Consider the following 14,945-nt stretch of genomic DNA (forward strand, 5'->3'; position numbering starts at 1 on the left):
TTAACAGTTTGAAAAGTGATGGATGATTTTGAAAATAGGGAGCGACATAGCACGGTATTGCATTTCATAGCACCTTTTTACTCATTTAGACTTTATATTGATGTTGTATTTCCCCAGTAACGCGTGATCCCATTTTTTACATCTCTATTCATTGTTTGGATTCACGGGGTCATAAGAGGTGTGTCTTAGGCACCACCTATTGAGCAATTTGTTCACCCCATTACATTTAACATTTTTCCGGACTGGGAAAGGAAGTAGTGGACGCCGACCCTTCATAAGCTTAAAGAGGACTAGAAATCCATTTTGTGACTTTTGTGTATTTGGACCCATTCTTTTGTAAAGTTTCAAACCTTAGTAAAGTGTATTCATTTTGCAAACCTTGGCCACGTATTGTAACTATGACACTTGATAGTATTTTGAAGTAAAGTGGGACTATGTAAGTATTTCATGATGAATGGGAAATGAAGTTATGTTTTAACCAATTAGAGATGCCTCTTAACTGTAATATGTCCTGTTCTATCACCATGAAATTGGGATTTGGCTACGTAGCAGGTCTTGTGCAGGTTGGCTCACAACGAGCCTAGTCATTTTAGTGTTGTTTGCTACAAATAGCAGCTTCCCAGGGACTGTCGGCCTGCTGACAAGGATCATTAGCCGGCTGACAGTGCATTTTTTGGCATTCTAGAGAGTTGAATCCCAGGTAACCTTATTTCGGCCAACTGAACCTCACCATCAGCCGACCGACCCTCCTTCATCAGCCGGCTGAACCCAATTTTCAGTCGGTCGAGGAGCCACTGTAGCAAAGTCTCGAGAGTTTACAACTTTGAGAGTCATTACGGTCAACAGACTACCTCAGTTAGCCGGCCGACCATGCAGTTTCAGCCGGCCGACCAAGGGCCATCAGCCGGCTGACACTTCCCCTTGAGGAAGTACTTTGATCCTCTCCTTCCAAGCCGTAATTCTGGAGCACCTTAAACCTAGTGACGAATTGCATATGACCCATGAATGTAAAAAATGACAATTATACCCCTAGTTGACCTTAGGTCTGGGTAAGGACCCGGTTAACGGTTCGGACCCACGGGTTCAGGTCGTTACACTGCTGTTATACCTAAACCATGTTTGCTTAATGCATCACATCTGATATGTTTTTGTGCCTAAATTGTTGCATTGCACTTTTTGTGGAAAGAATGGACATAAAAATAACTCATACCTTCACAGGAAAAAGAAAGATTTTTCTAAAATTCATTCTCAAAATTCTCATGCTAAGAAAAAGTTGCGTTCAAGGAGGAAAAAGAATGTTGTGACGCCTAAAATTTCTAGAACTGAAAATTTTCCTAAGAAAGAGGTAAAGAAAGAAAGAGAATTTCAGGAAATGAGAGTGAGAACTGTTTGGATAAAAAAATCAGATTTGATTAATTATGTGCCTGTTGAGTCCATGGAACAAGTTTCCCATTATGACTTGAATTTTCTAATAAAATCCTCAATTTATACAAATCCAAATGCATCAAAATACACCCAAGATCATAAAAAAAAATGCCCTCTTTTATGCAAAATCAATTTCCTCAAATATACACAAAAATTCTCCAAATAAATAAATAAAATCCTACAACACCGACTCTTCCACCTAAGCCCGAAACTAGCAATCCATGTTCATCTTTGGTACCTGAAACTGGAGGGTGGTGAGACAAAAAGTCCCAATAGGAAAAACAATAACAAGAATTTTATAGAGGTTTAATAAAACATCTTCACAAAATATACATATTCATGTGAGTATATAAACAAAATACATATGCATTTAATTAAAGCATTTAAGAAAAACCATTGAAGCAAAACCACCCCATGCCATTCAAGGTATAGAGAACCCTACACTAAAAAAGAATTTCCTCACTGGATCACCAAGTCCTCAAGCTCCGAACTCCTCTGCAACTCTCGACTTCTCTCTGCAACTCTTGTCTCACTCTATCCCTCCTCTAATTTTTCTATCTCTACATCATTCCAAGGTCACAAAGCTGATACAAATTTATAAAGGAAATTTGTACCGACACATCATCACACACAGCTAACCACCAAATATCAAATATCTAATGTGGGCCCCACCACCCATTATTTCTTACTTTTCTTCATTCAATCAACCTGCTCCTCCTTGTCATTTCATTCTTGTATTTTTTTTTTTCCATCATTATTTAACAAATAACACTTAATCAGCCATGTGAACAACCCAAATCCAATGAACTTTGGCAACATAATATCTTAGTGGGCCCCACCAAAACGCCTTTCCAATCTTTTCTTTCTTTTCACTTTCTTCTTTTCTCTTTAATTTCGCCACCAGCCCATTCTCATCTCTATCTTCTCTTCCCAATTCGGCTGACATCTCATCTCTTCCATCAGATCAATTACAGCTATCACCCAACTAGGATTCGTACCTATCATTAATGACTTGCCTTATTGACATATCAATTATCACTAAAATGCATCAGTAGCATGAATAAAATATTAACCAAATAAAACTCACCAAACTCACTGACACACAAAAAATGAAATAGAAATGGTTACTCTTCCATTGTAATCAATTTCTATAATCCTTAAAAATAAACAAATCAAGCTCTAAAAATCCGGGTTGTCACATTTCCAAAAGGACTTCACCTTCAAACTGAGTCCTATGAAATTCAGTGATCATGGCTTGTGTTTAAAAGAAAATTTTGTTGCCATTGGATCACTTGCTAGGGTTTGGTTTAGGTTTGAGTTTCTAATCATAGTCTTCATTATATATTTTGAGAAAATTATTCCATTGAATTTATGATCTATCTTTGAATGCAAATTATGACACATGATTATTAAAAATAGATTCTTGGTTTGTAATCTACATAATGAAAGTTGATTTGCATTGATTAAGGGATTTTTAGATTTGAATCTCTTAAATTCATAACCTTTTGTGCAGTAGCCCAAATTTGAAAATTTTGATTGAAAATCTTTGAATTGTTGACTAAGGTATATTGATCATAAAAGCTATAAAGGTTATTGTTTAAAAAAAACATAAGAGTTTCAAAAAAAAAAAAAATGATATATTCTGCCTAAAAAGAAAAGAAAAATTTGAAAAATACTGAATTCTTTGTTTTTGAAAAGGCTACCTATTGAGATGTGTTGGAAAGCTTCCACTAGACTTTGAAGTGGAGCTAAATGAGTAAAAAGAAAGGTGGAGACAAGTTGAATTGGGAAATTGCTGTCTGCTCTTTAGAATGAAAGCCACCTTACTTAGAAAAATTACTCAAAGACAATTTTATCTTGATGCTTTTTAATTAATATGGTTTGGACAATGATTTATTGATAATTGATTGAAAATTGATGAGATAGATTGCACACACACACTTGAACATGCTAGATTAATTTCTAAATGTTTCATTAAAATTTGCAAGTTAAAATTCGTGTTGTGATTATTTCCTGATAATTAAAATTGGTTGAATATTCTGTGAAGTCGAAGGTTGTTCAGAAGAGGAAAGTACTGTTTATCATCGAAATGGAAAGACCAAAACATTAGGACATCGTTTCCCACTTAGGACACAAATACCTATAAGGTATATTTCCAGAGTTTCCAAAAACATAAAATCCAAGTTCAAATTGGATTATGTCAAGTAGGAACCTTTATCTGGATTTGGGAACCGGTTCCAGAAGCTAAGATTCGAGAGAACTCCATTATGTCCTTTGGGAACCGGTACCAAGATTTGGGAACCGGTTCCAAGAGTCCTGACAGTGTTCAATTTCCTTTATTTTCAGAAGGAATTGGACTTTGCAAACCTCTATATAAACCATGTCATACACATAGGTTTATTCACGGCTTTTGTTCCGCAACTTCATTATTTTAAAAAGTCTTAGGAAGATTATTTTTGCAAAAAATCCAAGAGATTTCTCTGTCATCTTTCTAGAACACATACACAATAACACATAGTGGGTTTAGAGTTGTGGTGTTCAAATCCTGGTCGTGATCAAACAGTTGCATCTACATCGATTAGACAAAAGCAGATCTACTTCTATATCGATCAAATTCAGACGATTGAAGAACAGAAGTAAAAGCGATCACACTTTGAAAGGGTTGGAGCATTCAAAGAGTGTTGTCTAATCTAACTACTACTCTTCTACAAATATCAAACATAAGTCTGAGGTCAAGTTGCTGTTAGACAGGGAGTCTCAAAGCCAGAGGATTGTCAGCAATCGGTGTTTGGTAGAACGATAGGGTGTGAGTCAGAGATAAAGTTCAGTGTACTTTGCTTCAAGCATATTGGATCAGTTTACTTTGAACTGCACAGTCCACGAAGTTTTTCCCATGCAAACAGTTGACATATTTTATCAACTGTGGTTTCCTCGCTAAAAATCCTAGTGTCATCTCTAACTTTACTTTGCTTTATTTTATATTGCATGATATTAATTTATTAATTGCTAAAATAAAGAAAGTTAAAAAAACACAAGATCTGTTTTAAAATAATCAAAACTTTCTAAATATTCTGCTGCGTACAACTCACATTATTCTTTTCCTTCATTTCTATTATTGAAATTATATTTTATTGCTGAGTTATTTGTATTGTTTAAAGGGATAGTGACGGACCAGAAAATTATGTGACGTGGGACGGCCTTTCAATTTGTAGGAGTAAACTTATATAGTGGGTCCTTCTTTATAATTTCAATGGGAGCATCCTCATAAATTCTAAAAAAATTGAAGTATAAAATGCAAATATATATATATATATATATATATTTCCCAGCATTCCTCTACAATGGAAGAAATAAGAATACAAATATATCTCCGTCGTTATCAGCTGTGGAAGGTAGTTAAGATAAAAGCTTCAAGCATAAGTCAGCTTGATATTTATTATAGAGGAGGAGCTCTATAATATGCTGGAATGGTTGCAGGGAAGAACACTTGTCTAACTCCTTCAGCCTCTATGATGGGAAAAATGATACCCGATGCACCCTGAAAACACAAAGTTGCTCATGAAAACTCTATATATAATTCAATCAAGAAATAAAAATTGATCTTTCAGTTAATGCATCTTCAGTATCAATGCTCAAAAATTAACTGTAGTCTATATGGATCATAACAGAGGTGAAATTAAGGCATAGTACGTAAGAGAAGACAGCATGTTCTGTATTTCATAAACCATAAGGAAGAGCACAGCTACCTACCAAAATCAATCTGGCTCCAATATACAAGCGTTTAGGTGAAGGAAAAGGTAGCAACAGACGACCAACACCATATAAAGCCACAAAAAAGAAATGGAGAACTAAGCTTAGCGGGCGAGGGTTTAGACCAGAGAGCAGAGCCACAGGTCCAGTCGAACAAACACCTCCAAGGCTCAGATAGTCAAAACATGCTTGGCGCATTTCCTTACTTGCTTGATCAGAGGATGCACAGAACACTTTGTATAGGGCTCCTGCCAAAGTATTTATTGTGGATGCCACTGGCTGCGAAAAAGCAAAACATAATAATTAGATACCATGTTAGGTGTGGGGGGTTGTTCGAGTGATAAAGGGTCAGGCCATAAGTGCCCCCCCACCTTATAATTCTAGGTTTGAATCCCCTTTCCCTAACCCTACTAACTACTAACTCTCCTTGTCAGGTGAAAAAAAAATTACTTACCATGTTGATAAAGGGTGAAAAAAAAAAGTCTCTGATACACAATGTTTTTTCATTTCAATAATTTTTTTGGGCAGTTAAAGAAATAAATGAGAAATAAAATTGGCACTCTAGGAAAAGCCTCAGTTACTCCAGTTCTTAATATATATGGGAACAAGAAATGGAGATCAGAATCTATTGGAGCATTAATATCAACCCTCCACCCAAAACCACTTGAAAAAATCGAATCTAGAAGTTTTATAATGTCTATATATTATGACTATTGCATTCTCCTTCACTTAATTAGTTTTGCTTTGGAAGTTTTAGTGTTTTCATGTTAGAATAACACCACCAGAATATGAACTTAGCTTACCTTGCGCAAGGTGTAAAATGATTCAAGATATGTGCACAGAGAATCTGCATCACTCAGGTCATGTAGCGGCTTAAGAAGATTTCGCAATACAACAATATCAGAAAGTGCGACAGTCATTCCTCCACCAGTTAAAGGATGACGCATGTTGAAAGCATCACCCATTAAAAGGGCTCCAGGGGTAGGAAGGGGAGCAGCCGGCATACTTCTATTCGGCATTGTTTTAATATTTCCTTTTTCAATTGCAGCTATAAAAGCATCATGCACCTCAGGTGGTATCTGATACAAGCGCCATATTCAATTAATCCAAGGTAAAAGATAAAAATGAGATGGGGAAATGAAATTTTAAGTAAATAATAACCACAATAATAGGGCATATATGATATTTCAAAAACCTAAAAATTGTGTAGTAAGAAACTATATATAGGTACCTGGGGAGCCACTGTGGTTTTCAAATAGGTGGCCATTTCACCATTGCCAATAGAAGGTAGCTTTTGACCAGGTACATCAACCAAACAGCGAATCTCAGTAGTACTGATTTGATAAAATAAGATGGGTGACGGATCTGCTAAAATAACGTGCCCATGTTTTGGAAATGGAAGTTGGCAGTTCTCAAGGATCAAAGCAACAAAGCAAGATGGCACATCAACCTGTGGAACTCAAAAAATAGGGAAGTTTATTTCATGGGTCTGGAGCAAAAAATATGTGAATAAAATTGAGAGAATATAAATAATGGCCAGAAATATTTTAGTGACAAAGGAAGAAAGTTTGAACAACAGACAAAGAATTCAGAGTTGTACGTACCTTAGGGTTGCAAAGAGAGCGTCGCAAATTTGAAAAGCAGCCATCGCAAACAATCGTAAGGGGAGCATACGCTCTAACCTCCTGACCAGTCTTAGTTTTGTACCGTATCCCCTTAACAGCTCCGTTTTCTTCAAGCAGGGATGTCACTGTTCCTTGCTCAAGACGTACGCTAAATAGAAAATTCTATGTCAAAAAGGGAAAATGGAACCAAAAACAAGTAACATCATAAAATTATAATTAGGGGAAACTCACTGAGAAAAGAAATGTCCAAAGGAAAAGAAAAAAATTACACCTACTTGGGAAGTGTAGCAGCTTTTTCCCTCATTCTCTGTATGAAGCGCCCGTTGTGGAAGCTTCTCCCAGCCACATCAGAATGAAATTTGTCGAGGGGATATGACAGTTTAGTACTTCTGCCATCTTTAAAAAGAGCATATCCAAATACTGGCTGGGCATCAATTTCCTCCACACAATCTGTAGTTGAAGTGGATGCTTGTGTTTTAGATATATTTCACAGCCAAATCAATAATGTCTCTAGATAAAGAAGAGCAGGCAAGGCAGGACCAATTGCCAATTAAGTTTAATAGGAGCTAGCTAGGCTGTAATAAACTCTTAAATGCATGAATACCTTCAAGGCCCAATTCAATGAGCTTCAAGTATCCACCTGGTTGTAGCAGTTCACCAACAATTCTGTCAGGCTCTGTCAAATCTCTCTCAATCACATGAACTTGTCGTCCGTCCTGAGTGCAACAAGTAGCAAAATTTTTTTTTACAAGAATGTAGTAGTAAATTGAATTGAAGGGCTTTTACATATATAGAGAACTACTACATAAACCAGTCTATGTCATCTCCAAAAATTGTTCTATATATACAACTTGTATACTAATTAAGAAAATTTACTCCATCCAACTATTTTCCGAGCAAACAAACAGTTGGAAAAGGTAGATATTAATCTCACCTTTCCGAGGGTGTGAGCGAGTGCGGCACCGGCAACCCCAGCTCCGACAATGATGACGTCAGATTTGTCCGGGCAGAATTCTCTGCTGTTGTCCCGGATCTCAAACGCAGTACTACTAGTAGCTTTCTTTTGGCGGTTTCTCTTGCTCCTGTCTCGCAAAATATGGAGAAGAACAAAGCCTAACAGAGAGACAAAGAAAGTCAACCCCAGAATCATCATCGTTTTCTCTCTCTACCCCTCTGAAATTGCAATTGCAAATGTACGTGGGTATCTCTGGTGGTGTTGGGAAAGTGTGAAGGAAGAGGATGAGAGAGCACAGTTGGAATGCAAGGTCCATTTATAGGCCAAAACAAAGAGAGGGTGGTGTTGTGTTGTGTTGTGGTCTGGTCAGAGTTAGAGTTAGAGGTGATTGGGAAACTGGGAACAGAAACAATATTGCAGTCGGACCGTGAACTAGAGTCGAGAGAGAGAGAGAGAGAACCGGGTCGGGTGGTGATGGAAGGAATGGACCCCTGAATCAGCATTCTCTATTGCCTTTGACTTTGATTTTGACTTTGACTTTCTCGGTCCTTGTCCTTTGGGGTTATTAATATCAGATTCTATTTGTTGTCTATTTCTTCGACTCCAATTTTAACTTTATCATTCATTATTTACTGGAGTATCAACTATAAGTGTTAATAAAAAATAGCTAAATTTATCAACAACATCAAATTGCTGTTTACACAAACTATAATTTGATGAGAATTTTTTTTATCCAAGGCCAATATAGGCATTCTTGCAATTTATTTTTTCTCTTTATATCTTATAATTATTAATTTATTTTAGGTATGTAATTATGAACAATAATACTATTTTACTCATTTATTAAATATTATATTGCTAATATTTCTTCCTTTTTTTCCTGATCTGGTCCAATAATCTAGTTAATTATTTATGATTTAATTATTCATCTTGATTTGTTATTTATTCAAGTATTCAATTCCGTGGGAAATATTCAATATTTACTAGTATTGTAATATACCAACGACGTTTACTTTTACATTGTGTCCAAATTAGTAATAAATACCACAATTGTATGTAAATTATGTGCGTCACTTAAATCCAAACCTCAGGTAAAGAATATTAGCAACTCCTACTCAATAGCTTATTAAATTAGACTTTAAACCTAGTTGTCTTAACCTTTATTGTGTAGAAATGACGAACCTTCTCACTTCCTAGGACCTTATTGGAGAAAATCACACCATTACAGCAAAAGACCAAATATAGATTTGAAAATCAAATATGGAAATCTACTTCCTTATTTGTAACTTGTACGTTAGCTTTGTTATCTATAATTTTGGGATTTGTGAGCTGTCAATTTATATCAAGATTTATTGTATTAAACATCTTTATATAAAGATTGAATCAGTGGTTTTCTAAACAAGCTAGAATGGGAAAACCAGTTAAACAATTTTTCATTCCCAACCATATTTATTTTCATATGGTATTAGAGCCGTGAAAGATCCATCTCTCATGGCTGATATAGGAGTTCCTAATGCTGATGACCAAGGATTGAACAATTATTCTATCGATGTGTTCTTCGTTCATCACTTTGATAATCCTACCACACTCCTTGTCTCACCACTTCTCACGGGAAACAACTTCAACATGTGACTTTGTGCCACAACGATGGCGTTATGCGCAAAGAATAAGTTTGGGTTTCTTAATGGTACCCTCAAACCACCAACTAATGTCTAAGGGCAGCAACAATGGTAGAGATGCAATTATTTGGTGAGTTCATAGATCCTCAATTCAACAAATACCGAAACTCGGGCAAGCATACTATACATCGAGACTACTAGGGAAATCTGGCTTGATCTTAGCGATTACTTCACTTAAACAAATGCGCCGAAAATCTATCAACTCAAGCAATCGATTGCATCTCTAAAACAAGAAGATTATTCTATTTCTACTTACTGCACAAAGATGGAAGCATTATGGGATGAGTTGAACTCACTCAAGGTAGTAAAACCTTGCACTTATGGACATGGAATGGGAAATGCAACTCAACAGCAACAAGACCATGCAATGGAATTTCTCCCTGGGCTACATAATCGATATTCGGATTTCCACAGTCAAATCTTGTTGATGGATCCATTTTCAAATGCCATAAGAATCTATGCTTTAGTTCGACAAAAAGAAAAACAGTAAGAAATCCGCTCATTGTCCCCATCTGTCAATGCACCAGAAGCAGCTGCACTTACTGTGTGATGTTTCCAAATTTTCGCCATTTTTCATTTTTCTGAAAATTTTGTCGCAATAAGGGCATTTTTTTCTTTTCACATTTTATTACCTGGCATTGCGGAATGTGCCGGTTATGTCTGAGAGTTATTTGGAGTATTTCATTAAGTCCAGAACTCTTTGAAATGCAAAGGTAATCATTTTTGCTTTTTTCAGTTTTTCGGGCCGGACGATCCCGTATGGGACCACTACCGGAATTGTTGCATACGAGGATATTGGTTGGGTCCATTTGCATCATATTTATTTTATTTAATGTGTTATATAAGGTGTGTAATTATTTAATTGTGCATATATATATATGTGGTGTAAGATGAAAATAAAAGAGAAAAGAAATTAAAAATTTTGGTGGTGGGACCCACCACCACATTAAAAGACCAAGAGGCCTATTTTTGGCCTCACCTTCTCTTTTCTTTCTCTCACTCCCGCAGGTCTCCTCTCTTTCTCATTTTCTCTTCTTTTTCTTTTTTTTTTTCCATCAAAACTTTAAGTTTTGATTTCTCCCTCAATTCTTGGAATTTTTGGAAGCCGTTTGCGGCAATTCAAAGAGCACGGCGAGATTTTCACATCCATATAAGCAATTTCAGTTTTAGTGCACTCTAGGGATTCCGGTTTTGAGACCCATTTGGAGGTTTTTGGCTTAATTTGAGATAGGGGTTTCTAATTCCCAATTTCTTGTTCCTTTGTGAGTCAATTTCTTATTAATTGTTGCTAACATGTTTAATTGATATTAATTAATCCTAGAATGATTTTATTGTGGTGTATAAAGTTCTTGATTTTATATATTAACTGATGTGTATGAAAAATATGCTTTAGTGTTGATTTCCTATGCCTATTATATTACTAATTGCTAAAAATGATGGATGTAAGCATGTATATTTTTTTTTAGAATTTCTTGTGAAGCATGCCTTATTTAAATTGTTTGCCTTCAAAATGATATAATAGTTGTAATAGAAAGTTTACGGTTATATGTGTTGATGGTATTATGTGAGAAGCATACCTAAATATTAATTTTCATGCCATGGTGTTTATTATTTTCTTAGAAATTTCTATAAAAAAGCATGTTAGATTATGAAGTGTAAATTTCCTCTATTTTCATACTATTGAAGAAAAAAAATACATGGCATTCATGCATAGCATTGGGCAAGGAAAAGGGAAAGAATTGTTTTGAAATGAAAAAAAGGGGATTTTGGGGAAAAATATTTGATAAAATGATTTTATGAAAAACCCGGTCGCCGCGGAGCTACCAAAGAGCCATGGTGTTAATATAACCTAGAGGGAATTAGAGAGATCACCCTAGTGTGGTTGAGCTATCTGGGCCCCAAATGATGCCGCGGAGTCACCAACAGACGGGTTATATTAACAGTTTGAAAAGTGATGGATTTGGATTTTGAAAATAAGGAGCGACATTCATGGCATCACATATCATGGCACGGTATTGTTATTTTGGAATTGGAATTAATGTTGTATTCCTTCCCAGCATAATATGACCCCGCTTCCTATTTCTATTCATTGTTTGGATTCCTAGGTCACCAAAGGTGTGTCTTAGGTACCACCTACTGAGCTTTATGCTCATCCTATTATTTTAACATTTTTCAGGATATGGGAAAGAAGTGGCGGATGATGTTCCACCACATGCCTAATTTGGATTAGAAGATCATTTTGCTATTTTTTTATCCAAGTCTCACTAATTTTTTTTTTTTTTTTTTTTTTTTTTTTTTTTTTTTTTTTTTTTTTTGTAAAACTTAGTATAATTTATTCTGTACGGAGACTTATGGACTCTTGTTATTGTAATTATATTCATGAACTGTAAGTTGATGTAATTGGAGTAAAATCCTTGTATGTGAGCATGGGTCAATGAATAAGACAAGTACTCCTTTATTCTGGATTAATGGGATGATGATGATGGGCTATTTTGAGGAGGTTGTTGACGTTGTTGTTTTAAGAATGTTTTATATTATTTGCATTGTGTGCTGGGACAAGTTCTTCCACAAATCGTGCCAATGCAAGTACACACTTGTAATGTTTAAGTTATATATATATATATATGTGTGTGTGTGTGTGTGTGTGTGTGTGTATATTAAAGGAGGGGTGAGATTTTTTTTGTGGAGGGACCCACAATTTTTTAAAGTGGTCATAAGACCACATTTTTGCTTTCTGTTATCTCATTCTCTCTCCCGTTACTGGTCTCTTTCTTCCTCTCAGTTTTCATTTTTTTTATTTTTTCACTTTAAGGCTTCAACTCTTGATTTCTTCTCCAATACTTAGTGTTTTTGAATGCCGTTTGTGGCAAATTGAAGCCCGCGACGAGGTCTACGAGTTGATTGGGGCCGCTCTCCATTTAGCCATCAATTGAAGGATCTTTAAATCCTAGGGTTTGAGGTGAAAATTGGGGGTTTTGCATAAAATTGAGGTAGGGGTCTCTAATTTGCATTTTCTTGTTCCTTTGTGAGTTAATCATTGTTATTTGATGCCAAACATGCATAATTGAAATTAATTACCTCTAGAATGATTTTATTGTGGGTTTAAAGTTCATGATTATATGTGTAATTGTTGATTTGTATGAAAAGCATGCTTCATTATTAATTTCTTTATGTTTTTGTGTTGACAAAATTGCTAAAAATGATACACGGAAGCTTATGGAAATTTTCTTAGAATTATTGTAAAGTATGCTTAATATGTTAATTTTTCTATGCCTATGATGCTTATTAATTTAAGCCAAAAAATAGAGGGTGTTGTGTTGTGTTGTGGTCTGGTCAAAGCTGAGGTGATTGGGAAACTAGGAACAAAAACAATAATGTAGTCGGACGGTGAACTAGAGTCCAGAGAGAGAGAGAACCAGGTCAGGTGGTGATGGAAGGAGTGGACCCCTGAACCATGATTCTCTATTGGGTTTGACTTTGACTTTAACTGTTTGGGTTCTTGTCCAAATTCTATTTGTTCTCTATTTTTTCAACTCCAATTTTAACTTTATCATTCATTATTTACTTAAGGATCAACTAAAAGTGTTAGTAAAAATATAGCTAAATTTGGGTGGTTAAAGGAATACATACATCTAACTAAGATGAACCCAAACTCTAGTGGATACCAAAATAAGTCACTTGAGATCTATTTTACAGGTATGTTTGAGGTCATTATCCTCAAGCAACAAGTAGTTTCTAGATAGTGGATGCTGAAGCTATATGGCTGAAGATAAATCCAAATTTCTCTCACTAAAGCCACACAATGGAGGAAATGTCACATTTGGAGATAACTCCAAAGGTCATCCAAGACAAAGAGGATGAGATTAATTTTGAGAAAAGCATTAATGATCTTAAATTCAGAAAGCAAACATATGGTGAGTTCTAGTGGAACTTGCCACACCGGATCAATATTCCAACAACCTGGAAAGAAAGAAATTGCACTTGGACATTACTATACATGCAACCTCACTTGGTAATTCAAGTCATGATGCATGTAACTACTTAGCCGCTGCCACGTGGAATTGGTAAAATTAGATCAAAGGAAACTATGGTGTATAAACCAATAAAAGAATAATATGTGGTTAGTTCTATGGGACTTGCCATATTATGCTAATTATGTGAGAACTAGAAAAGAGAAATTTGGTACTCTACATGCATTACCATATTACAATTAGGGTTTTGAAGAGGGAGCCATTCGAATGATGCCATATGGCACCGAATCAATTTTAATCTATGTGGCATACGACTGCCACATGGTAACTCCTGAGATATTTCAAGATTGGTTGACCGAGTAATGGAGGAAGGTGGTAATATGGTTCTACAATTTCTCTTACTTTGTAAGACTGTTCCAAAAACCGTGCAACCGTTATGGAAAGAGTGTCCAGGTTCATTGAATCTTCATGCTAAATTAAAGCAAGCCTTTCAAAAAAGAAACGTGAATGGTCAATCAGAATAATAAGGAAGTGCATCTTTACACACGTATATATATACATACATATATATATATATGATGTTTAATTCATGTATGCAACAGGGAGTTATTGGATTATGGGATACTTGGTGCTATTGAGACGTGCTAAGAGGAAAGTTCAGCTGAAGAAGGAGTTACCAAAACTGAAAGGAACGTGCATATACATATATAGATATATAGTGATGGATACATATATGGATAATATATATGTAGTTTAGAAATTTTGGAAGGGAAGTGAAATATTCTTTATTTTTACCATTTTCCATTTTTTAGAATTTTCTGATTTTTTTTCGAGGGTATTTTGATCTTTCCTCGTTTTGCATGCCGAACACAATGGTGTGTGCTGGATGTGTTCAGAGTGTTGATTGGAGCGTTTCCTTGAGTTCAAGACTCTTGGAAATGCATTAGTTGTCATTTTGGCATTTTTTCTATTTTCCGGGCCGGGATGTCCTAGGTGGGACCTGCAATCGGATTGGTCGTGCACAGGATTATTTTACGGGGTCATTACATTCATACATCATTATTTGATGCATATTCATATTACTATGAGTTTAGAGGTATGTGTCTGGCATGTTTAGTGTCTATGCATATACCTATACATATATATATTTACACGAATAAGGCATAATAGATTTTTTTGAGGCAAGTGAGCCCCACATGACCTAAAGTCATTCACAAGGGCCAGAGGAGGCAGAAATTCTGCATTTTCTTCCCCATTTTCGTGGCCTTCCATTCTCTCTCTAAAAACCCTTTTTCTTTCTCTAAAAGCATGGCTTTTAAGCCTTATTTTCATCATCTTTTACTAAGATTTGGACCTTACCATTGAAGGTAAAGTTAAAGAGCACGATGAGGGCTATAAGTTGATCGAGCCGATTTTTGATTTGGCAACTTTGGGATTTTCAAAATTAGGGCTTGTTTGGGGCTTTTCTCATCCATTTGAGGTAGGAGTCTATAAACCTCACAACCTTTGGTTTTTTTGTGAGTTATCCTTCTTGTATTAT

The 14,945-nt window shown here is 35.7% G+C and overlaps 1 protein-coding gene across 1 annotated transcript; it reads right to left on the reverse strand.

Annotated features, from left to right (window-relative positions):
* Positions 1 to 4,816: 4,816 nt before the first annotated feature.
* On the reverse strand, positions 4,817 to 8,182 carry LOC132285594 (squalene monooxygenase SE1-like). The gene is made up of 8 exons (XM_059787783.1): positions 7,735 to 8,182; positions 7,405 to 7,516; positions 7,076 to 7,250; positions 6,780 to 6,948; positions 6,407 to 6,625; positions 5,979 to 6,254; positions 5,176 to 5,454; positions 4,817 to 4,963 (listed from the first exon to the last, which is right to left on the reverse strand). The coding sequence occupies exons 1-8, from the start codon at positions 7,951 to 7,953 to the stop codon at positions 4,862 to 4,864; spliced, it is 1,551 nt and encodes a 516-aa protein (XP_059643766.1). The 5' UTR covers positions 7,954 to 8,182; the 3' UTR covers positions 4,817 to 4,861.
* Positions 8,183 to 14,945: the final 6,763 nt, after the last annotated feature.

Source organism: Cornus florida, unplaced genomic scaffold (genome assembly GCF_030987335.1).
Source record: "Cornus florida cultivar Cherokee Brave unplaced genomic scaffold, ASM3098733v1 CherokeeBrave_3.0.0_Hap2_Chr11, whole genome shotgun sequence".
NCBI lineage: Eukaryota > Viridiplantae > Streptophyta > Magnoliopsida > Cornales > Cornaceae > Cornus > Cornus florida.

What these genes read in the sequence shown, in the direction of transcription:
- LOC132285594 (XM_059787783.1), bottom strand. Translation starts at nt 7,953, where the DNA reads ATGATGATTCTGGGGTTGACTTTCTTTGTCTCTCTGTTAGGCTTTGTT. An exon ending in AAAGCTGCTACACTTCCCAA is followed by an intron (nt 6,949 to 7,075) that starts GTAGGTGTAATT and finishes TTTTCTATTTAG; the next exon opens with CGTACGTCTTGAGCAAGGAA. An exon ending in TTGGAGCCAGATTGATTTTG is followed by an intron (nt 4,964 to 5,175) that starts GTAGGTAGCTGT and finishes TTGTGTTTTCAG; the next exon opens with GGTGCATCGGGTATCATTTT.